This window comes from Schistocerca piceifrons, chromosome 1 (assembly GCF_021461385.2).
Source record: "Schistocerca piceifrons isolate TAMUIC-IGC-003096 chromosome 1, iqSchPice1.1, whole genome shotgun sequence".
In the NCBI taxonomy this organism is placed as follows: Eukaryota; Metazoa; Arthropoda; class Insecta; order Orthoptera; family Acrididae; genus Schistocerca; species Schistocerca piceifrons.
Window position 1 is genome coordinate 184685565 of NC_060138.1, and position 26840 is coordinate 184712404.

Consider the following 26840-nt stretch of genomic DNA (forward strand, 5'->3'; position numbering starts at 1 on the left):
TGCATAAAACATATAACTTCGAGGAAATTTAAGACGCGTTATTTGGTCTTAAGTGTGCCAATGTGCAGTGCCACGCCTCTTCACACAGCATTCTTCTACTACATGTCACTGTACTTTGCACTGTAGAACTCAAATGTGTATTTTGTAATGGATGCCATCAAACTATATTCAGGACAGCAGAAATTAAAATGTCCTTTGTTTTTTAAACAAAAAAAAAACTCGCAATTAATACTGGATGGAATTATTTGTAATCGAAAGAACAAGAACTCTTCAGAAAATTTGGACTCTTTATTGCATAACAGCTAATAACTTGCTGTTCTGTGTGACATAAAATGAAATACAGGATACATAAAACCAGGTAAGACCAGAGACAAGCAAAACAGTACACGTTTCTTCGATCCTTAAGTCCTAGCATTTTTTTCTCTCTAATCTTGCTACAGCTTTACATGGCGTGCTTTCCTTTCTGCGAAAGAATCTGTTACCTCATCAAAGTTCGTCACACATTTTGCTACATGAAAAATCGAAATGTCGTTGTCTAATACTGAAAAAGCTGTTAATACAAATAGTACCAAAGACTGGTGTGGTTTCTAGATCTGATTACGTCTATTGTCACTGTCTGCTAGATGAAAGAAAATAGGCCTTTTAATATTGCAGCAATTGTAAGACACACCAAATAAGCGAGACTGTTTTGGTAATAATGGTCATTTTTATAATTTGACAGAATATAATTCGCCAAGAACCAATACGAAATGCCTATTTGGCCTACTACAAGCAAAAAGCTTTATGTTAGGAACTTTGCATTCACACGCTTTAGTTTCTCAAGCATGAGATCGAAAAGTAGTAGTACAAAATTTTTGTATAAATTTGGAATCATCATATTATTCCATAATTTGTGTGATGTCCCCGTTTCTTCTTCTTCTTCCTCGTTCTAACAAACAATCTTCTCATCACTAATTCTGTAACTATTCCTATCACTGTCAAAGCTCATTCTCCAGTTAACTCTACTAACTCTGTCAGAATCACTGGTTTAGTAATTATCCAGCAATTATTCTCCACTTAGGCATTACTACATGTTCATACAACGCATTTTCCGTGCTACTCCCAGAATAGAACTTAAGCGGCTGCTTGTCGGGAAATGTACAACTTGCCCTTTCTAGTGTAGTGACCTAGCCGAAAATTTTCTGTCAAAATTTCATTTTCTTGGATACACCGAGAAGATAATACGTAATCTTTCTTACCTGTTATTCCTGTTAGTCATTCATTTCCACTCTGGTAGTTTGAATCTATGGACATAGCTAGTAATTATAACAACACTAATCATCTGCATATCCAGTCAGTCACATACACAAACAGCATTCACCCGTTCGGCTTTATTCTGCTCAGCTTGTGTAGCCCCGTCCCCTTCTGTCTGCAGGAAAGTTTATTTCTAGATGCGACAAGGATTCCCCTGGCAGGGACATCACATACACTATGCACGCATTCAAAAATCAACTTATGATTCATTGAGAAGTCAACTTAGAATGTGATCAAAAATTCTCAAAAAGCAACAGGGACGAGCTTCAAAATCATTTGAATGACCAATGTGCATTAGATGCTAGGCGCTTTGTGAAAGAAGGTTCTTTTTCCTCAAGAATACAATAGTGTGTCCTCACCGCCAGTCCAGACCACCTCTGGTTACTGCATCTGCAGTGATAAATAGTCCCCCTCAATGAATGACAAAGGTCTCACTCAGGCTTCAACAGACCCAAATTATCCTCCCAACCTTGTCCAAAAACAGATCTCCTGTGCCTTGTCTCTCCAGCTATTTACCACCCCCCATGTGCCCACACGTTGACCACAAAGGAAAATCTCCTCTGGTGACAGTACAACCCAGGATTAGAGCAACTGAATCAAATCTTCGGTCAGGGTCTTGACCACCTCTCATCATGCCTGAAATGAGGAATATCCCCCCTTTCCAACAGTAGCATTCATCTGCCCACCGAACCTACACAATACCCTTGTCCATCCCTACTACATTGCTTCTCCCAGTCTCTTGCCTAATGACTCATACCTCTGCATGCAAGACTTGTCCCAGACATTCACCAACTACCACCTACTCCAGTCCTGAAACAGGCATCTCATGTCCCATTAAACATGTGACTTACCTTCAAGAGCAACCATGTAATCTACAGACTAAGCTACACCACCATGCTGCTTCCTACGTGAGCATGACAACTAACAAGCTGTCTGTCTGCATGAATTGCCCCTGCCAAACCGTGGCCAAGAGACAGCTGGGCCACTCTGTTGCAGAACATGCTGCCCAACATGACGTGCTTCACTTCAGTGACAGTTTCACTGCCTGTGCCACCACTACCAACACAAGCTTTTCTGAACTGCACACGTGGGATCTCTCCCTACAGCATATCCTTTGCCCATGTAACCCCCGTGGCCTCAACCTTCCGTAGTCACTGCCCTCTACCCCTTTCCCTGCTCCCACTCCAGCAATACACACACCTTCTATTCCACCAATGCACCTACTTGTCTTTACCCCTTCTCTACTTCTCTACATGTCTCCTTTCCCCTTTCCCCGACCCCTTCCCCATCCTCCAGCACAGCCTCTGACTGACTCTGCACCTAGCAGCACTACGCTGTCCCCACCGCATCCCTGCTCACTCCCACAGCAGCACATGATCTTCCCTAACCTGCTATCCTTCCCCCTCCCCCCCTCCGTGTGCTCGCGCGCACACGGATATGTACAATACAGCAACGTTGTTTTTGGTTAAAATTCAATAATTTTGCTACAAACTTTGCTGCTACATGTTTCATGCACAAAGTGTCTGAAAAAATTGCTTGGTACGAGCCAAAGGATATGCTGACATCAAAACAAACCTCTCTGATGGCGATTTGCCGATTTTCCAGAATCATTTTCTTTACTTATTCTACATTGTCATCAGTAATTGTCATCTTCAGTGTCTTCTCAACCCTCTTTGAAAAGTTTATACCACTCATAAACTCTAGTTTTACTCATAGTAGATTCAACAAATGCCACAGTCAACATTTTGAATGTGGTGCTGCACTTTATTCCATTTTTCAAGCAAAATTTAATGCAGATTCTTTCAGCCATAATTTTCAAAAGTTAAAATTCGCTGAGCACTCAAAAACGTGTATAACCTTTTCGACTGTCACTGATAAACTACATACAGGGTTATTACAAATGATTGAAGCGATTTCACAGCTCTACAATAACTTTATTATTTGACATATTTTCACAATGCTTTGCACACACATACAAAAACTCAAAAAGTTTTTTTAGGCATTCACAAATGTTCGATATGTGCCCCTTTAGTGATTCGGCAGACATCAAGCCGATAATCAAGTTCTTCCCACACTCGGCGCAGCATGTCCCCATCAATGAGTTCGAAAGCATCGTTGATGCGAGCTCGCAGTTCTGGCACATTTCTTGGTAGAGGAGGTTTAAACACTGAATCTTTCACATAACCCCACAGAAAGAAATCGCATGGGGTTAAGTCGGGAGAGCGTGGAGGCCATGACATGAATTGCTGATCATGATCTCCACCATGACCGATCCATCGGTTTTCCAATCTCCTGTTTAAGAAATGCCGAACATCATGATGGAAGTGCGGTGGAGCACCATCCTGTTGAAAGATGAAGTCGGCGCTTTCGGTCTCCAGTTGTGGCATGAGCCAATTTTCCAGCATGTCCAGATACACGTGTCCTGTAACGTTTTTTTCGCAGAAGAAAAAGGGGCCGTAAACTTTAAACTGTGAGATTGCACAAAACAATGTCAACTTTTGGTGAATTGCGAATTTGCTGCACGAATGCGTGAGGATTCTCTACCGCCCAGATTCGCACATTGTGTCTATTCACTTCACTATTAAGAAAAAATGTTCCTTCATCACTGAAAACAAGTTTCGCACTGAACGCATCCTCTTCCATGAGCTGTTGGAACCGCGCCGAAAATTCAAAGCGTTTGACTTTGTCATCGGGTGTCAGGGCTTGTAGCAGTTGTAAACGGTACGGCTTCCGCTTTAGCCTTTTCTGTAAGATTTTCCAAACCGTCGGCTGTGGTATGTTTAGCTCCCTGCTTGCTTTATTCGTCGACTTCCGAGGGCTACACGTGAAACTTGTCCGCACGCGTTCAACCGTTTCTTCGCTCACTGCAGGCCGACCCGTTGATTTCCCCTTACAGAGGCATCCAGAAGCTTTAAACTGCGCATACCATCGCCGAATGGAGTTAGCAATTGGTGGATCTTTGTTGAACTTCGTCCTGAAGTGTCGTTGCACTGTTATGACTGACTGATGTGAGTGCATTTCAAGCACGACATACGCTTTCTCGGCTCCTGTCGCCATTTTGTCTCACTGCGCTCTCGAGCGCTCTGGCGGCAGAAACCTGAAGTGCGGCTTCAGCCGAACAAAACTTTATGAGTTTTTCTACGTATCTGTAGTGTGTCGTGACCATATGTCAATGAATGGAGCTACAGTGAATTTATGAAATCGCTTCAATCATTTGTAATAGCCCTGTATTCAAAACAGCTGAAAATGCCAACATACATCAGCAATATGCATAGCAACACGATAAGGAAAAAAAAAATTGAAAGTCAGATGTATACAGCCGACAAAATTAAAAAATTCCCGTTACTTTCTGATCACATCTCATATGTAAATTTTGTAGTGGAGTCAGTTTACTACAAAGGACGCAAATATGAAAGAATGAATTTTCCTTGAGTTGTCTGTGTACATACATTACATTCTACAATGATTTTGATGGCAGTATTGATGCATTTCTGCATAATGTCATTAAGCAGCTTGTTCCTTCCTTGCCTGTGTGTCATTTATACCTTAGCAACCAGTCAATTCTTCACATGTTGAATTTACTTTATCTTCCTCTTTGGCTTATTAGGGCACCATAACAAGCATAATTATAATCAAAATTGGAACTGTCAGAGTTCTCATATTGTTTTTCAGATCCTACGGCTTAGATGAAACCCACAGCACAACGTAAGTAGCAGTGTCAGGGTACTACTGCCGACCAGTCATACCATACACAGTCAAGTATGGATACAGTGCTCTCCAAACTGAGACAGTGAAAAATAAATTTATCAGTCACAGCTACTTAAAAAAAAAAGTCTCCCATTATTCTGGAGTAATTGCTCACAACACATATATCTTTGCCCATCTGTCAGCAGTTTCAGCCAAGAATAAAACCAGATTCTTTTTTCAGTCACTGCTGAAGTAAGTTAAGGATGTATTATGCTTTGTGTACATAGTGTGAAATTTGCATGAGGTCACATGCTATATTACTGTTGAGGCCACAAGTAGGCAATCTTTGTCGCATGCCATTACTTTTGTTTTTGCTTTATTAATTCTCATATTATATTCTTCACCCATAACTTTATCCATTCTATTCAGTAGGACTACAAGATCTTCTTCACTTTCAGCCAGGACAGCTATATCATCGGCATATCTTATCATATCTATTCGTTGGCCATGAATTACTACACCTGTCTGTGAATTTTCCCTTACTTTTTTCAGCGCCTCTTCAATGTATACGTTAAAGATAACAGGGGATAGTGCGCAACCTTGTCGGACACCTTTCCGTATCTGCACCTCTTCTTGTTTTGTCCGTCCACGGATAACTGCTGTCTCGTTTTTGTACAGGTTCCATATCATTTTTCTATCTTTATGGTCTATTCCTACTTTTTTGAGTACCTCAAACATCTTATCCCATTTAACATTATCAAAGGCTTTCTCTACATCTACGAAAGCTATGTATGTTTTCAGGTTCTTATCTAGTCATTTCTCTATTATTAGTTTTAGAGCAAATATTGCTTCTCTGGTTCCTCTATCTTTCCGGAATCCAAACTGGTCTTCGGAGAGTGTAGCTTCGACTTTTTGTTCTATGAGTTTTAGGATAATTGAGGTTAATATTTTAGAGGCGTGAGTAACTAGGCTGAGTGTCCTATAATTTTCACATCTTGTAGCATTTGCCTTCTTTGGAATGGGGATCATAATGTTTTTCTCAAAGTCTGTAGGAATTTTACCCTGCCCGTACATGTTGAAAACAAGATTATACAACTCCTGATTCAGTTTTGCTCCTCCAGATTTCAGAAGTTCGGCTGGGATATTGTCTATACCAGGCGATTTGTTGTTTTTCAATTTTTTCAGAGCTAGTTCAAACTCTACCTTTAATATAGGTTCACCTATGTTGTGTGCATCTACTTCTGTTTCTTCTTCCATGATGTTTTCAGACAGGTCTGGTCCGCTGTACAGTTTTCCTATATATTGTTTCCATCTTCTTGCAACTTCATCATCGTCATCCAACATATTGCCATTTTCATCCATCACAGCCCTACACTTGTTTCTTCTGTCTCCAAAGCAATGTCTCACACATTTATAGGCCTTGTCAATATTTCCCTTGCTCATGTTGTCCTCAACTGAAATACAGAGATCATCAAGGTATTTTTCTCTTGCTTGTTTTGCCTCTCTGTTGATTCTGTTTTTCAGACTCTTGTATTTCTCTTGGTCTTCCTTCTTCACAGAATTTTTTAATTTCCTTCTTTCTTCCATCATATTTAGTAGGTCATTAGTGATCCATTCCTTCCTTTTCTCTGTCCTTTCTTTTCCTATTACTTTTTCTGCTGCTTCTAAAATACCAGTTTTTATTTTTTCCCAGCTGCTTTGGATGTCATTGCAGCCCTGTGTATTTGTTTTCTTGTCTGTTTCTAGTTGATAGTGCTTCAGTGTATTTTCGTTTTTCAGGTTTGTCAAATCCCATTTACATGTACTTCTTCTTTTAATGTTCTTGAATGTTAGTTCAGTCCTCATCATAACGAGTATGTGGTCACTTTCCACATCACAGCCTGGATATGATCTGCTGTCCTTAACTTGGTTTTTAAATCTTTGCTTCACTAATATGAAGTCAATTTGGTATCTGTTAATGTCACCAGGCATTTTCCAAGTATATCTTCTTCTTGGATGATGATCAAAGAAGGTATTTGTAATGCAAAGTTTATTTCTTTGGCAGAATTCTACAAGTTTATCCCCTCTTTCATTTCTTAATCCTAATCCAAAATTCCCTGCCACATCCTCTTCTTTACCTTCCCCAACAACGGCATTCATATCTCCCATGATGACAAGGTTTTCAGCTCCTTTAATTCTGCCAATTACTTCTTCAAGGTGGTCATACATCATGTCGATTTCGTCATCCTCGTGCCTCGTAGTTGGCATGTATACTTGGATTATGATTGTGTCTCTTGGTTTTGTTTCCAATCGGACATAAATTATCCTCTCACTATGTTGAACAAATCCTTTTACTCTTAACCCCATCTCTTTATTGAGGATAATTCCCACTCCTGCAATCCCGGGACTGTCTTGTGCTGTTCCAGTGTGTATGATTCTGTAATCCCCTGACCAAAAGTCGCCAGCGTTTGGCCATCTCATTTCTGAGACTCCCAGTACATCAATATCCATTCGTTTCATTTCCATTTTCAAGTTTTCCAGTTTACCACATTTAAGAAGTGAGTTGACGTTCCATGTTGCTATCCTTCTTACATTAATGCTTTTGGGTTTTGGTATCTCTTTAGTTGTCCCCGCCCGGATATCCGAATGGGGGACTATTTTACCTCCGGAGAATTTAACCAGTAGGTGTGAGTCCCTGAAGTGCTCTAAACAGCAAAGAATTACAATTACAACTGTAGCTACAATTACATAATGCAGTGAAGCTACAGCCTGAAGTATGATAACCACATCACTATCAATTAATTAATTAATATCAACTTATTATTCTACATAAAGTGAAGCCACTAGATATGAACATATTTGAAATGAATACAAACTGCAAGAATGGTGGAAGCTGGAGAATACTGCTCTCGTGTCTGCTAACAGATCACATTATATAAATCCCGCAACCAGCACTTGCCAACAGCAACCAGCAACCTCCACTTGGCAATTTTAAGCAGTTGTCTTGAGGAAACATTGCAGGATTTACAAAATGTGATCTGGCAGCAGACTCTGTATTATATACTGAACATATCTGCCACGAAAATTTGATGATTAACTTTTTTTCCCCCCCTTTGGGAAACAAGAATATTTCGACATGAAAACGTCTATTTCCTTGCTTTTTTAGTGTGACAAAATACAGTCCGATTTGAACTGGTAATAATTACGAGAATAACAGTAATTTCGTAAAAAATGGTTAGGCCCACAAAGTATAGATTATGACTGTATTTGTTTTGCCTGTGGTGGCAAAGTACCAATGTTGGCACATATGCATCACTGTTGCAAATTAGCTTTGTGTAAAGTTATAAGGACCTGGAACAGCAGTTGAAAGGAATGGACAGTGTGTTGAAAGGAGGATAAAGATGAACATCAACAAAAGCTAAACAAGGCTACTGGAATGTAGTCTGATTAAATCAGGTGATACTGAGGGAATTAGATTAGGAAATGAGACACTTAAAGTAGTAGATGAGTTTTGCTATTTGGGGAGCACAATAACTGATGATGGTCAAAGTAGGGAGGATATAAAATGTAACTGGCAATGGCAAGGAAAGCGTTCCTGAAGAAGAGAAATTTGTTAACATTGAGTATAGATTTAAGTGTCAGGAAGTCATTTCTGAAAGTATTTGTATGGAGTGTAGCCATGTATGGATGTGAAACATGGACAATAAATAGATTAGACAAGAGGAGAATAGAGGCTTTCAAAATGTGGTATGACAGAAGAATGCTGAAGATTAGATGGGTAGATCACATAACCAACGAGGAGGTATTGAATAGAATTGGGGAGAAGAGAAATTTGTGGCACAACTTGACTATAAGATGGGATTGGTTGGTAGGGCATGTTCTGCAGCATCAAGGGATCAACTATTTAGTGCTGGAGGGTAAAAATCATAGTGGGAGACCAAGAGATGAATACACAAAGCAGATTCAGGAGGATGTAGATTGCAGTAGGTACTTGGATATGAAGAAGTTTGCACTGGATAGGGTAGCATGGAGAGCTGCTTCAAACCAATCTCTGAACTGAAGACCACAACAACAACAAAGTTATAAGTTGGTGCAGTGTGGAAGTGCATTTATCTAAGACAGTGATTTGTGGTAATTGTGAAGAGCTTGTGGAGCCCTATTACAACTAAAAGTTAGACAATAAAGATATTGAGTTGAATATAGATGAATATTGATATTAAATTGAAATTTACAAAATAATGAAATGTGTCATCTCATACAACTTGTGAATAGGCTCAAAATTATAGAAACTTCAAGTCAGAGGAAAGCTTACATAGGAGGAATTAAAAAAGCCTAAACATTCCAGTGCAAAATTAAAAAAACAGCAATTATGTACCTAGGTCATCTGGCTGAATGTCTACAGATCATGTGCAGGCACTGCTGACATGAAATACAGAAAACAGTGATAATGTAGACATAGATGTGATAGTGACACACGAATGTGTTTTGTGACCATCAAATATTGTCCTGTTGTCAACCAACTCTGACATGTCGGGCATTACTGCTCATAAATCGATGGAAGCTGCTACTGTGATGTGACTGATAATGAAATTATATATTAATACGAAAAACTTAATATGATTTTATTCCAACATTTTCACAGAGAATTTATGGCACACACAGAAGCTTTTTTGAGATTTTTTTGTCCAGTTCTGTAAAATAAGGGGAGTAACATACACATGGATGGAAAACAATAGCTCAAACCTTGTCCAACAATATGCCATCGCAATTTAATTGGGAGACACAGATAGGCAATGGCGACTCATTTTAGTTCCAACATGCATGTAATGAGAAACTGCACATGAAACAGCACAAAAATTTCTCATACCTTAGCTTTTCTGTGGTGTTTTAACACTGCCTCGCCAAACACTTGCCAAGAATAAGTCCTCAGGATGATTGTTTCTGTGGGTATCGGTTTTGGATTTAAAGCTTCTTGGGTAATATGATGTCTTGCTTCCCTGAGCTTCTGAACTTCAATGATAACTTTTGCAGCTATATCACTGTCATATTCCTCCTTCAGGGATCCTAAATTGCTGTTGATAAAATATTGAGAGCTCAAGATGGTGTAGTCTTTTAGTATTTATTCACAAAAAAGAAGAAATAGTAACTTTGGCCAACAGAGTTTGAAACACATACTCACCAGCCTTTGCAAAATAATTCAAAATGCTCCGCAATCGAAGGCTGCTCTTTCAATATCTGATCTCTAATGACAAGCCCTTTAAGAAAATCTGGATCTAGTTCAAGAGCACGAGAAATATACATCAAACAACCAATATAGTCATTCAGCACATATAAAATAGTTATTAGCCCCTCCAGGCATGGCCAATGACAAGAACTGCATCGCAGGCCCTAAAAAAAAAAAAAAAAAGTCACAACTTTATTATTGAGTTCACTAAAGTCAAAGAGTTGGCTATATATGAATTTAAACAGACGTAAGTATTTAGTGTCTCAGATAAAGATGATGATATGAAAAGGAAAGTTGCCACTCGCCATATAACGGACATGCTGAGTTGCAGATAGCCACAACAAAAAGACTGTCACAAATAAGACACACACACACACACACACACACACACACACACACACACACACACACACACACACAAGCGCGTGCGCTAATATGTCTCACGTGCACATGACTGCAGTCTCTGGCAGCTTCATCTCTACACAACTCATGCTTTCAACTGCTTACCTCACGGCTCATATTCTTGTAATACACGTAGATGCAAGACACATCCCATGCATCCTTCCATGACCTCCTACTTCAGTCTAGTAACAAACATCACCCCTCCCAACAAAGGCAGGGCTACCTATGAAACCAATCATGAGATCTACAAGCTAAGGCTCAACCTGTGTGGGTACGACAACCAACAAGCTGTCTGTCCGCATGAATGGTCACCAACAAACTGGCCAAGAAACAAGTGGACCACCCTGTTGCTGAGCACACTGCCCAATACAACACTCTTCACTTCAATGACTGCTTCACAGCCTGTGCCATATGGGTCCTTCCCATCAACACCAGTTTTTCTGAATTGCACAGTTCGGAACCCTCCCTGCAATATATCCTACATTCTTGTGACCCCCCTGACCTCAACCTTCGTTAGTCATTGTCCTCACCAATCCAGCCCCTTCCCTGTTGCACCGAGCGAGGTGGCGCAGTGGTTAGCACACTGGACTCGCATTCGGGAGAACGATGGTTCAATCCCGCGTCCGGCCATCCTGATTTAGGTTTTCCGCGATTTCCCTAGATCACTTCAGGAAAATGCCGGGATGGTTCATTCGAAAGGGCACGGACGATTTCCTTCCCCATCCTTCCATAATCCGAGCTTGTGCTCCGTCTCTAATAACCTCATTGTCGATGGGATTAGTGTTTAATCTCCTCCTCCTCCTCCTCCCTTCCCTGTTCACATTCCAGCACTACATAGCCCTCATTCCATCAGTGCACTCAGTGTTTCTACTTCTCTCCTTTTCTGCTACCCCCCCCCCCCCCTCCCCCGCCCTACGTCTTACCTCCTGACTGCACCTAACTGCCCTATCCACCTCATCCCTGTGCACTTACCAGGAGCACTTCAGTGTCCCCAACCCCTACCTTACTATCCCTCCCCCTCCCCACACCCCCTTCTCCTTTACCCCCACCCAGTTGCCACTCCTAGCATGCACTACTACTACTGCTGCTGCTGCTGCTGCTGCTGGTGACAGTGTGGCTTCATCTGCCAGAGACTGCTAATATGGCGAGTGGCAACTTTCCCTTCCATAATATTGTTACATCCCATCCTGGATTTTCCATTGTTTGACTGCCACTTTTTCATATTCTTCAGTGAAACTTTTGGAAAATTAAGGATGGTATAATGACAATATTATGAAAAGGATAGACTGCTACTCACCATATGATGGAGATGGTGAGTTGCACATAGGCACAACAAAAAGACTAACAAACACGTATGCTTCTGGCTAAAGAGGCCTTCATCCGAACTATACGATGTATGCACGTCCACCCAGCCACCCACCCACGCACTTGCAAACTCCACTGCTGGTGAGAAGCTATGCATACTAAAGATAATGTGTCGACATGAACTGGGAGAGGGTGACAGGATGGAGGAAGGAGAAATTGTTGGATGAAAGGCATGGGGATAGTGGGTTGCTGGAGATTGAGGCAGGACAATTACAGGAGCAGAGGATGTGTTTTAAGGACAACTGCCATCTGCATAGCTCAGAGAAGCTGGTGATGGAGGGAAGGGTCCAGATGGCCCAGGTTGTGAAGCAGCTACTGAAATTGAGCATGTTTTGCTCAGCTGCATGTTGTGCCACTGGTTGGTCAACTTTGTTCTAACAAAGTAATGAAACATTGATTATTTGGTTCATAACCACTAAGAAACTTATACACAGTATACAGAGTTTTGAAGTATTTCACATTAATCAAAAACAATTTGTTGCTAGGCTACAAATTATTTTGAACACAATAATTTCTGCTCACCTCCAAATAAGCATCACAAGCTAGTTCATAATCAAGTTCTTTAACTGCAATTGATGCAATTCTGTACCACAACGTCACATCTGTGTCGTCCAGTTCAGCTGCCTGCAAAATCATATATTATTACTAACAATAATGACTTCTGACAAGGTGCCTATAAAAGCTATGTATAAATTAATCCTTCTGCTTCTAAATTACACACAATACATATTAGCTTTAAGTAAGAAAAGCCACCATGGTCCAAAAGAAGTGCAATTTGGTTTCTGAGGCTCCTGTAGGGGACTGATGAGTGATGTATTTCTGAATGTCCATCTGGGTAGAAAACTCGGTTTCTCTGTGTAATATTTTGGTGGTTCACTAACAAATCTTTGTTGGGTGCTTCAGGATATGGAATTATTAACCTAACTGGATTCAAAAACAGTTTCCATTAGATAGTTTAATTGTTACATTGCCATTATGATGCATTTTCATCCATTTTGCATCAGTTTCAATTCCCTTTTCCCTACCAAGTATGATTCTTAAGAAACAAGTACAAAAATACTAGGTGATTATAATTAAACTTTCCCTACTTAACATGTTATAACACAGAAACTAATTACCGTACGAGTACCAAACTTAGTAGTATTAACGTCAAGGACATGGCGAAGAGAAGTAATGCAGAATCAATTCAATTGAAACACTTTTAATGTGCTGATACAGTACATCATACCATTACATACCGATACCATTACTGCTACCAAAGGGGCTCAATATGGCACCCATCAATGTCCAGAAGAGTCTAAAAGTGCAGGATTGCATTCTGCACAGTAGAATGAAGCACGTCCGTAGGTATGCTGGCTACCTCTATTAATATGCTGCACTTCACATCAGGACATGTGTGAATGTTCCCCTGGTAAACCCTGTCCTTCAGGTAGCCCCACAACCAGAAATCACAGGGAGTGAGATCATGCCAGCCAAACATTTGGAAACAATCGGCTGATAATTCTATCATTTTCAAATGTGTTTCAGAGAAGCAGGTGAACCTCACAAGCAACGTGTGGTGGCACCCCATCTTGCATGAAAGCTGTTAGTTTGATGCGATTCTCTCCTGCAGGGCGGGTATGACATGTGGCAAAGCATATCACAGTAATGCTGGCCCGTCACGCTGCACATCTTTGGTCCTTGAATGCCAATCTGTTCAAAAAAGAATGGCCCAATGTTGAACATAGCCGTGAAGCTACACCATATGGTGACACGTTCACCATACAGAGGAACTTCATGCACAGTGACTGGAGGTGAAGATCCCCACACTCGGCAATTGTGTGTATTCATCTCACCTGTCAAGAGAAAAATGAGCTTCATCTGCCTACAGCATGGTCCAGGGCTAGCCCTCACCAACTTCAATCCTTATGAGAAAGTAGAGAGTGAAGTCAACACATCGTCATGTGTCCTATGGTGCAAGCTGCTGTACGATATGGATCTTGTCCAGATACCACTTGAGAATGGTTTGAAGCACCTTCCGTACAATGGATCACGGAATGTTCAACTCTCATGACACAGCACGCACACTGGTGATTGGGAATTGCGTGCAGCATTGTCTATCATAGCAACAGCGGTTTCATCAACCACCTGTGTTGCAACCAACCATCAGCCTCTTCCCAGAGTGACGGCAGGGCGGAGAAAGTGGGCCCTTCCGTAATCCTTTCAGCCAGCAATATTCTCAACATGCAGCTGCAAGATTACTGTTGTTTTGATAATAGAGCTTCACCAATAATGTCCTGCTCCTTTTGTCCAAGCTCAAGTTCACACGTCAACAAGTGCACTGTGACTGGTCAGGTGTGAGAGACTATGAATCATGATGACTGATCATGACAGCTGGTGGCCATAGTTGGAACTGGACAGTGGCACTGTCAAACATGGAAATTAAACACCCCTTATTATGGACATTAATGTTACCAAGTTTGGCACTCATACGGTTTCCATGTTATAACGTGTTAAATAAGGAAAGTTTAATCATAACCACACAGTATAACTAGAAGCTTGCATACAGCTTAGTTACTCATACATAAAGTTATGCTATGCACCTGTAGATCAGAAGTACCATACCTTTAACAACAGTACCTAGCAAAAGTCTTACAGTGACGTCTTCACAAGCTCTTTAATGTTCCACTGCTCCTCAATACTGTTGTCTCTGTTGGTTTACTCTTAACTCATATTCTGTGCTCAGTAAGCAGTTCATTCCATTCAACATGTCCTGCAATTATTCCCCACTTTCAAAGTGGTTACTAGTGTTGCCATGAATCTTATAAATGTAATAGATGAGTGTGTATCACAATGTCAGTATTAGAAACTCTGAGAACAACCAAGCAAACCAGAGCAGTTTGTGCCATAAACAGAAGTAGCAGATCACACTGAGAAATTCTCTCCACTGCTTTGAATTGTCATATCTGATCTGCTTCTTGTTCTCTTCTACAAACCCTTAACAAGAAGTCTAGTTAAAAAATAAATTATCTGAAACCAAAGAGACAAATTCTTCGCTCTTGCTAAGCAGTTCTCTTCAAAACTGCGAATTTGTTAAGTTACTAGTGCAATATGAACATTATTCTGTAAATTAGTAAAACTCCTCACTGTTGGATTTTAATTAATCATTGCAACTGGTTCACAGAGATTAATTCTGTCAGTAAGGTGGAAATTTCTTATTCATAAATTTTACTGGTTACCCTACTGTAAAGTTCATGAGGAAAAACACTTTTTTTTTCATACTCCATGGACTAAAACTTACAAGGGAAGCATATACCCAATGGGTGATGGATTTCTCTCATCTTTTCACAGGATAGTAGTACGTACTCAGATGTAACCAATGCTGCTCTAGCATCATGCACTTCTCACACCTATTCAAGATATCATGGTTCAAAGTTTTAAGAGATTGTTGAATGACATACAAGGATGCTAGCTGCTGAGCAGAGGCACTAGTACAACAGATTAAGACGACAAATTAGTGGCCTGTGTGAACATTGTTCAAGGCACGATCTTAGTTTCTTTCTTTCTTTCCCTTTTCATTTTTCTTTAATAATCTTTCAGCAGACATTTATATCACTACTGGAAATCATGTTTCTTGGGAAAGGAGCAACAGCAGCAACAACAACAACAACAACAATAATAATAATAATAATAAATCATGTGGTACATTCATAGTGAGGTACAATTAAGGTATAAAAAATAACTGAGATGAAATGAACAGTATTTATCAGTGCAGTTGTGTGTATCCTACCAAATACTGTGTATGTTATTTGAAGTCAGTATAGTCCTAGTATACATGCATGAATGTGCCAATAAATAAAAGATACTTCATCATGATTCCTTATTATAACTCACAATGCATTTACCACAATAACTGTCTATATTATTAGTATGGTTGCTGCTTCTTTCCCAACAAAGTGACACATTGTACTGATAAAACTGTTTCATGGAGAACTATTGTAGGAGGAAAAAATATGCCCCAACTCCAATGCACTTCGGAATACATGGTAAGTGCTCTTGTGTGGTATTCCAGAAGCTCAATCACTGAACCTCAATTTCTTGAAAATGCTTGAGAAGTCTGTCATACTAGAGCAGCTTTTGTTACTAGTAAGTATACATTACAATCATGCACATGATGAGCAAACCTGAAGGCTTTCAACACAATGCAGGACAGACGCACGCTTATGAGCTAAGACAACAAATTGTCACATGCTGACTGACTGTAATCTCAGAAACCAGTCATTACAACCAAATAAAATCCAAAGATGGCTAGCATGGAAGTTTTGGTATTAAATAAATTTATATTTTATTAACACAGAAATTGGCCAAAACAAAATATGATAATATTTCAGTTGTTTCATTGTATATATTTTTTGTTCTCCTTTCTTCCATCTCCAGTAGATCCATGTACAGGTCTCTCTCGCACTCCATTACAACCATGCATATTTCTAGAACAGTTATTCAATAATTTGGGCTTCAGTGTTCTACAACAGAGTTATTCCAAATGTAGCTATTGATGCTATGTTACTCTACAATTTCAGTTTGCTTTTGTTTCGATTCTACTTATATCATTCCTCCTTGTACACGGTGGTTAAACATGGGAAAGATTATATGAAGTTATTGTGCATGTAGAGATTGGATTTAAGTGTGTTGTGGTATCCTTTATGTTAAATCTAGTGATCATAATACTTCGAAACTGGTCTATTGCAACTTTTCAGATCATAATTACACGCTTGTATACACATTGCTGCATGTGTACTCGATCTTTTGTCTGTGTCCAAACAGGCTTCTCAGAGATGAGTGGGCAGCCAGTGTAAGTGCTACAAGTATGGGGCTTTGAATTTCTTCTTGATGCTGTCACACTAAACACTTCAATTTTTTGGTCCTGTCCTCCTCAGTTGCGAGTAATACTACGGTATGTTGATGATTTTCACTTATGGACCGTCTGACAGCAACTGAATAAAACACAATTTTAGTGCCATACGCGTTTCGCCTTTATTTTCTGCAAGGCATCATCAGTGGCCTGTAATATGTACATATGTTAGCTATTTTATTTACATTTTTGTCACTGTGCCTATAGGTTATAAACAGTTCTGGTGGTTGGTATTTCCTATTAAGTAGTAAGTTTTGAACTGTACTTACAGGTTGCGTAGACAGTTTCTTACATATTACGCTCCTGTTGCATTTTTGGTCTTGTTCTTCTTCCTATGAGCGCCAATTTGCTGTTTTTTCTGCATTCCACAGCACTATGCACTGAACGCTTTTTTTTTAATGCAACGTTTTGGTTTCTGTTGCCGACTGTCAGATGTTTTTGCCAAAGATCGAATATTACTGCGAAACTTATGAGTGTAACTATCGAAGTATCTGTGGTGTGTGTGTGTGTGTGTGTGTGTGTGTGTTATATACTTTTTTTATGTTATCATTTCCTTTATTAAGTGTAGTAAGGAGCCTGTGCTGATGTGTGTTTGTTCATTTATCACATGTTTGTTTTCTGCTATGGCTTTCTGGATGTGGAAGTTTTCTTGCATTTGTATAAGATGTTTGTCATGGTTGCTTATTCTCATTATTTTCATTTCTTGTTCCATGTTTGTAGGATGATGGTTGTAGTGTTTTAAATGCTCTGCAAATGTGGAATGGTTTGTTTCATACTTCCAACATCTGATATGTTCTTTGTATCTTGTTTCAAAATTCCTGCATGTCATGCCTATGTATACTGCATCACAACTTTGACATTCAAGTTTATATATTCCTGATTGTTGGAATTTGTCCCTCTTGGTAGCTGGCTGGCTTAGGTGTGATTGAAGGGTTTGCCCAGGCTTATATGCTATTTTGAAGCCCTGTCTCTTTAGGATGTTTGCAACTCTGTGTGTTAGTTTATGTGTGTAGGTCATGGTGTACCATCTGGTTCTTTTCTGTGTGGTGTTGTCATTGTGTGTGTTTGTTGAGTGTGTTTGTAAGTTTTCAGCTTGTGAGTTCTTTTGTATTGTGGAAATGTTGTGTTTGTTTTTTATTTGTGTTTTTATTTTTTGATTGAGCCTGTGTACCACATGTGTGTCATACCCGTTGTTCCTAGCTATTTGTATGATCGTGTTCATTTCTTGTTCATAGTTTCTCTTACTGAGTGGGATTCTGTTTAATCTATGTAACATGTGTCTTAGTGCTGCAAATTTCTGGCTTTGGGGGTGGTTGGATGTGGAATGTATTATTGTGTCCGTGGCTGTTGGTTTTCTAAAGATGTTAAGTGTATGTTTTCCATTTTCTTTTTTAATTGTAATGTCAAGAAAATTTATTTGATTTTCTTTTTCTTTTTCAAGTGTGAATTTTATGTTCTTATGAGCTTTGTTTATTTCTGAATGGAGTTCATCTATTTTTTCACTTGGCTCGTCTACCAAACAAATAATGTCATCCACGTATCTGTACCAATATATGATTTTGAAACTTCCATTTGTGGTTATCTTATCAAATATCTGATTCTCAAGGTGACTGATGAAAATGTTTGCTAGTGTTCCTGATATTGGGGATCCCATGGGCAGTCCATCAGTTTGTAGATAATATTCTTCCTCAAACTGAAAGTAGTTTTGTTCAGTTGTCAGTCTGAGCATATCTGTTATTTCTTTTATTGCGTCTGTGGTGAGGTTGCTGTGGAATGAGAGATTTTGTTCTATGATTTCTATTGTTTCTGTGATAGGGATGGAGGTAGACATATTTTCTATATCGAATGAAATCAGTGATGCTGTGTGTGGTACCTGTATGTTCTGTATATTTTCTACTAGGTTTCCTGTGTTTATCACTGTTCTGTTGTTTTCTACTTTATAGTGTTTTGTAACTAACTTTTGGAGGTGTTTGGCTATGCGGTATGTTGGGGCTTTCTTGAAGTTGATAACAGGTCTCATTGGCATTCCGTCTTTATGTACTTTCGGTTGACTGCGGAGTGTTGGTGCTTGTGGGTTTTTCTGTGTTAAGTAGTATGTTTGTTTGTCTGTGAGTGTGTGTTCAATGTTTTTCAGTGTTCGTTTCACATTTGCCTGGAATCGTGTAGTTGGATCTGACTTCAGTTTTTGTATTGCGTTGGTGTTTATGTATTCCTTGGTTTTTGTGATGTATTGCTCTTTATCCATGAAATGTAACAGTACTCATGGATAAAGAGCAATACATCACAAAAACCAAGGAATACATAAACACCAACGCAATACAAAAACTGAAGTCAGATCCAACTACACGATTCCAGGCAAATGTGAAACGAACACTGAAAAACATTGAACACACACTCACAGACAAACAAACATACTACTTAACACAGAAAAACCCACAAGCACCAACACTCCGCAGTCAACCGAAAGTACATAAAGACGGAATGCCAATGAGACCTGTTATCAACTTCAAGAAAGCCCCAACATACCGCATAGCCAAACACCTCCAAAAGTTAGTTACAAAACACTATAAAGTAGAAAACAACAGAACAGTGATAAACACAGGAAACCTAATAGAAAATATACAGAACATACAGGTACCACACACAGCATCACTGATTTTATTCGATATAGAAAATATGTCTACCTCCATCCCTATCACAGAAACAATAGAAATCATAGAACAAAATCTCTCATCCCACAGCAACCTCACCACAGACGCAATAAAAGAAATAACAGATATGCTCAGACTGACAACTGAACAAAACTACTTTCAGTTTGAGGAAGAATATTATCTACAAACTGATGGACTGCCCATGGGATCCCCAATATCAGGAACACTAGCAAACATTTTCATCAGTCACCTTGAGAATCAGATATTTGATAAGATAACCACAAATGGAAGTTTCAAAATCATATATTGGTACAGATACGTGGATGACATTATTTGTTTGGTAGACGAGCCAAGTGAAAAAATAGATGAACTCCATTCAGAAATAAACAAAGCTCATAAGAACATAAAATTCACACTTGAAAAAGAAAAAGAAAATCAAATAAATTTTCTTGACATTACAATTAAAAAAGAAAATGGAAAACATACACTTAACATCTTTAGAAAACCAACAGCCACGGACACAATAATACATTCCACATCCAACCACCCCCAAAGCCAGAAATTTGCAGCACTAAGACACATGTTACATAGATTAAACAGAATCCCACTCAGTAAGAGAAACTATGAACAAGAAATGAACACGATCATACAAATAGCTAGGAACAACGGGTATGACACACATGTGGTACACAGGCTCAATCAAAAAATAAAAACACAAATAAAAAACAAACACAACATTTCCACAATACAAAAGAACTCACAAGCTGAAAACTTACAAACACACTCAACAAACACACACAATGACAACACCACACAGAAAAGAACCAGATGGTACACCATGACCTACACACATAAACTAACACACAGAGTTGCAAACATCCTAAAGAGACAGGGCTTCAAAATAGCATATAAGCCTGGGCAAACCCTTCAATCACACCTAAGCCAGCCAGCTACCAAGAGGGACAAATTCCAACAATCAGGAATATATAAACTTGAATGTCAAAGTTGTGATGCAGTATACATAGGCATGACATGCAGGAATTTTGAAACAAGATACAAAGAACATATCAGATGTTGGAAGTATGAAACAAACCATTCCACATTTGCAGAGCATTTAAAACACTACAACCATCATCCTACAAACATGGAACAAGAAATGAAAATAATGAGAATAAGCAACCATGACAAACATCTTATACAAATGCAAGAAAACTTCCACATCCAGAAAGCCATAGCAGAAAACAAACATGTGATAAATGAACAAACACACATCAGCACAGGCTCCTTACTACACTTAATAAAGGAAATGATAACATAAAAAAAGTATATAACACACACACACACACACACACACACACACACACACACACACACACACCACAGATACTTCGATAGTTACACTCATAAGTTTCGCAGTAATATTCGATCTTTGGCAAAAACATTCGACAGTCGGCAACAGAAACCAAAACATTGCATTAAAAAAAAAAGCGTTCAGTGCATAGTGCTGTGGAATGCAGAAAAAACAGCAAATTGGCGCTCATAGGAAGAAGAACAAGACCAAAAATGCAACAGGAGCGTAATATGTAAGAAACTGTCTACGCAACCTGTAAGTACAGTTCAAAACTTACTACTTAATAGGAAATACCAACCACCAGAACTGTTTATAACCTATAGGCACAGTGACAAAAATGTAAATAAAATAGCTAACATATGTACATATTACAGGCCACTGATGATGCCTTGCAGAAAATAAAGGCGAAACGCGTATGGCACTAAAATTGTGTTTTATTCAGTTGCTGTCAGACGGTCCATAAGTGAAAATCATCAACATACCGTACTAAACACTTCAGTTTCATCTAAAAAAATTTCCTGCCAAAGAACTGGACAATCCCATTTTAAGCTACAAATTCCAGTGATTTAATGTTCATAATTTCAATATTAATCAAGTTAAAGCTCAAAATTGGACAAATTCAATTAAGAGATAACACAAACTGAAATACTGTTATGTAATCCTTTCCAGCAACATTATAAGCAGCCAACCAAAGACAAGTTAATGCACACACACATGCTTGAGACACATTTCAATACCTTCAAATAGCATTCCAGTGCAGCTTTAGGCTCTTCCAACTGATTATGTATACTGCCTAAATTTTTCAAACACGAGTACTTAAGAGCTAAGCCCGGCTGAATAAAACCTTCTGGCACGTTTGCTTTGGTCACCTGTAACAGATCATTAATGTTAAACTTACTTCATGGTATATTAACTAAGCTATAAATAATGTTTTAGGAACTAAAATGGCATACTTCTGATAAAGATTTCTTCATATTCAGCTGCTGAGACTTTCAAGGCCGCAGTGTTACTGCGTGATGAGATTTTAGGGATCCCTCTAAGCCACACCTCTTCTCCAGATCCCTAACTACTCCAGAAACATCTGTTCTATCAGACCCCATGTCCAACCTCACATTCACCTGTATTACCAACTGTATATGCCCCTTCATCACACAGTTCCAAAACACAAAGAAAAGTGTGAGCATCAAACAATTTGGAACAGTGCAAATAAGCAAATGACCTCAGGAACGCAGCTGTGTGACATGTTCAACAACCACCAGCATTTCGGCAGGTGGACACCCAGCTACTTTCAAGGCCCAAATGCAGCACACAAGTTCCTCAAGGGAATTTAAAACCCTGATTTCCAAAGCATATCACGAAAGATAAAGCACGCCCCCCCCCCCCCCCCCACACACACACAGTGAACACCAGCACCATTATATGGTGAAAGATGATCAATGTCAGAAGTTATCAATAGATAATGTTAATAACCAACTGGTAAGGTAGCATTAACTCCATCTCTTTGTTCCTGGTGAAGGAGAGAGAGAGCAGGACTTCACACAGTATTTAAGCAAAAACCTACATCTCTGTTGATACGGTCACTTGCTAATGTAATATCAACAGCTTCCTTAATAACACTCCCCCAATAGCTGGAAGTGCATGCCAGAACCTCCGTGTTGTTATATTCAGTAGGATGAGTGGTGCCAAGACAATGTTCTGCTACAGCAGAAGTCAAGCTTTGAAATGAGACTATCTCACTCTGCAATTCTTCCTGAACTATTCACAGTTTCCATTGTCCTCCTAAACACTATAACATTGTCTTCAAATCATATGGCATTCTCAGATTTTGATCCCAACCCAAAGGCTGCAATCCCTGTAAACCTTTCCAATGTAAAATTGCTTTCCTGAATCCATATGTTACAACATACTCCAGCCCCACCACTGACAAAATATAGTACAACATTTCCACTTTTAATTCTCTCTTCCTGTTCCAATCTATCCCTGCACATCATCTGACCTTTACATCATTTTTTAACTGAAACTGGTACAGTACTTACTAATCTAGTAGTTTTGACTCCCTACTTCCTCCAACACCTTTTCCAATCTGTTACTCCCTTCTCCTTACAAAAAGTGAGTCACTTGTAACCCGGCACCTACATGGCCTTGCCCCATTCCCCATGAAGAGTAAAGTACATAGGTCAAGTTTTTGTGTCTTTGCAGGTCAACACATCATAGTAGACTAGTATTATGCGAGTGTAATTATTTCCGTAACTTTAAAGAGAATCAACGAAGGCTGTAAAATAAATACACAGTCTCTTCTCAAGAACTGAATAGGTAAGTCACACAGGATTCCAGATCAAGAGAGATTCTGCAAGACCAAATGATAGGGAAATCAATTTAATGGAATCAGAGTTATTACGACAGAACCCAACATGCTTATTTATGCTGGCAATAAGTGGGTGACAATACACAGGCTTCCCCACATCAAAACTCACAATATAAATACCCTGCTTACAGTAAATTAGATTGATACAAATTATTCTAGCATCAATATCAAAAGATGAGAAAAGTACTGGAAAGAATTTCCAATGCATACAAAGAGTCTTCTTCCACTCTTGGTCTGACTTAGATGCAAAAGTGAAAGTATGATCCTCTGAATCACTAAATTAACTTCAAATAACACACTGGCATCAAATAATTATAATGGTTATTAACAAAAATTGAGATTCATAGTGTGAAAATTCAGTATATCACATTGGCCCATAATTATGTACTAAACAAAATTCACCCTGGAACATCCAATTTTCAACTGGCAACTGTAGAAAGCGCATCAATGCAGTAACTGCTGTATAAAATGTTATATCAAAATGTGAATTCGTTTGCAAAAACTGTAAAATTACAGACAGACAGATGACTGCCTAGTACTTACTTTCAGGAGGTGAAATTCCAGTACTGCCAAACATTTTTCTACTTTTAATATGTCCATTTACAGCTTTTGGAACTACTAGTTCTTTTGTCAATGACAAATGAGGAACAGTGTTGGGAAGGTTAGAAAGAGAAGCAAGATCCTCAACCTCAAGTTGAAAGGAACTTACCTAGAACCTGAATGACCTACCCCTCTATTGTCATCTTCCCAGAAGTAGATCTTTTTCCTCACTGACAAAGGAAGTAAAAAGTTCTGAAAACTAGAAATAGTTTTTTCTACTTTTAGTTTGTACCACTAGTAACAAAATTTCACCTCCTGTAGTAAGTACTGGGATCCATTCAGCCTTCCTGTAATTTTACAGTATTTAAAATCGCACTAGCCTTTGATAAGTTCTGGAAGACAAGGATCTCTTGAATCCTAAAACTCATAGGTCTTATCAATATGTCAAGTCAAGAGCAAGAAAGCTTCTTACAAAATGATGTTCTGACATACTGCTTGATTTCAGGCAAGTCAAGTCTATTGATGAAGCTGCTGACCAGAATTTGCAAATAAGGGATAAATGTGCAACAGATATGAGAGGGTTGCTATTACAGTTATCACAGGGACCTTCAAAAACTTAAGGTGACATGAAATGTTTGTATGAATACAAGAATACTTAACATACTATGTCTTTTATATACAGCTTCTATGACTACTGTAGACAGAGGTGGTTGACTGACATACACCAGTCAGTGACAAGGAAAATCATGAAGCAATACTGGCATGGGTCTACCTGTGGATCCTTTTTCTGTTTAGCCATAAAATCAATTTGATTTAATGGATGCAGATAGCTACACCAATGGGGCTGTCCTGTCTGCAGGCTACCTAACTGTGTTAATCATTGCAATGCTGGAATCCTCCTAGAATGAAGATACCATACAAGCATTGTCAGTGGCAATGCATGTTCAACAAATTTAGCTGGCGTAAGTGTGAATAGCATTCTGCATTGTAGTAATATCTTAATGCTCATATAGTATACACATTTAGTTTCTATGACATGCTTGTCTTTTGTTAAGGTTGCCACAAAGAAATACAATTTATGCAGCATGTCATATTACAGTTAATTGCATTGCGTAGTTATAAACTACAAATAATTTGAATATGTATGTGTGTGTGTGTGTGTGTGTGTGTGTGTGTGTGTGTGTGTGTGTGTAAAATATATTCATTCATTTATTCAAAGTATAGAGTCAAAATCAATAAACAGAGAATCTACACAGCACTGCACATAAAGTATAACATGATTTTCTATCCATGTCACTACCCCCCAAATTGTTAACAGTATTTGGAGTTGAATCATGTGTGACATCCAGAACGACTGGTGGCAGAGATTTCCTGAGAGGCACAAGCTCTGGCACTGGAAGGTTGGATGCATCCAATGACCTTGTAAACAGCATCATGGTGTTAGCTGCTGTCCCTGAACTGCTACAAGTATCAGGTGAGGTGAAAGCTGGCTTAAGTCTGCCAATGGCTATCTAGGCAAGAACCATTGATAACCGGTTTGAATTCAGTTCATGCTGAATGATGCTGAAAGTGCAGGAAACTCTTTGCCTTGATCAGTAATGAAGTAGAGAGAAATGCCAAAGCACCGAATCCACTCATGAAAGAAGGTCATGGCTGCAGTTGCTGCCATTGCATCTTACAGTGGACAAGCTTCTGGCCAATGGCTGAAACTGTTGATCACTGTACGGTAGTATTGATAACCTGACAGTGGTAGAAGTCCAATGATGTTGATATGGACATGGTCAAATTGTGGACTCAGTACATCTACATCCATATAATCCACAAGTCATTGTGCACAGCAGAGAGTATCTTGAACCACTACTAATTTCCTTTCCTATTGCACTCTCACATACAGCAAGGAAAAAAGCCGTAATTTCTCATACCTTACCTTCGTAGACCTTATGCAAAATGTATGTTGGCAGCAGCAGAATCACACTGCAGTCAGCATCAAATGATGGTTCTCAAAATTTTCTCAACAGTATTCCTCAAAAGAGCGTCACCTTCCCACCAGGGATTCCCATTTGAGTTCCCGAAGCATCTCTGTACTATTTGCATGTTGTTCGAACCTACCGGTAACAAATCTAGCAGCCCTCCTATGAAAAGCTTCAATATCTTCCTTGGTGTGGATCCCAAACTCTTTAGCAGTACTCAACAAAAGGTTGCACTAGCACCCTGTATGCTGTCTCCTTTACAGATGAACCACACTTAACTAAAATTCTCTCAATAAACCAAAATCAAACATTCGTCTTCCCTACCACAGTCCTTATATACTTGTCCCATTTCAAATCACTATGCAATGTTACACTCTGATATTTAAGTGACATGACTGTGTTAATCAGGGCACTATGAGTGCTGTATTCCAACATTACTGGTTTGTTTTTCCTACTCATCTGCATTAACTTACATTTTTTCTACATTTAGAGCATGCTGTCATTCATCATATCAACTAGAAATTTTGTCCAAGTCATCTTGTTTCCTCCCACGGCCACTCAATGACGACACCTTTCCCTACACCACAGTGCCATCAGCAAACAGCTGCAGATTGCTGCTAAGCCTGTCCATCACATCATTTATGAATATAGAGAATAAAAGTGGTCCTATCACACCTCCCTGGGGCACTCCTGATGACACCCTTGCCTCTGATAAACACCGGCAGCCATCAAGGATAACCTACTGGGCTCTATTGTTCAAGAAGTCTTTGAGCCATTTACATTAGTGGAAATTCAATCCTCTGCTAACAGTGTGTGATACGGCTTTCCAAAATCTAGGAATATGGAATATGGCTTTTGCCCTTCATCCATGGTTTGCACAATATCATGTGAGAAAAGGGCAAGCCAAGTATTCCATGAGAGATGATTTCTAAATCTGTGCCGATTTGTCAACAGAAGCTTTTCCGTCATAAGGAAATTTATTAAAATGGAACTCAGAATATGTTTGAGCATTAACCAATGTTAAGGATATTGATCGGTAACTTTGTGGGTCCATTTGTTTAATTTTCTTATATACAGGAGTCATCTGCACTTTTTTCCAGTCATTTGGGACTTCACACTGGA

General features: G+C 39.2%; 1 protein-coding gene across 1 annotated transcript in view; it reads right to left on the minus strand.

Moving 5' to 3' along the window:
- LOC124783727 (calcineurin-binding protein cabin-1-like) overlaps nt 1-26840 on the minus strand; it is a 252819-nt gene that overhangs the window by 187566 nt on the left and 38413 nt on the right. The window contains exons 3-6 of the mRNA XM_047254043.1: nt 21581-21712; nt 12473-12574; nt 10139-10347; nt 9827-10031 (exon numbers count right to left, since the gene is read on the minus strand). Of these exons, the coding sequence (XP_047109999.1) occupies nt 9827-10031; nt 10139-10347; nt 12473-12574; nt 21581-21712 (648 nt within the window). The remainder of the gene's footprint in view (nt 1-9826; nt 10032-10138; nt 10348-12472; nt 12575-21580; nt 21713-26840) is intronic.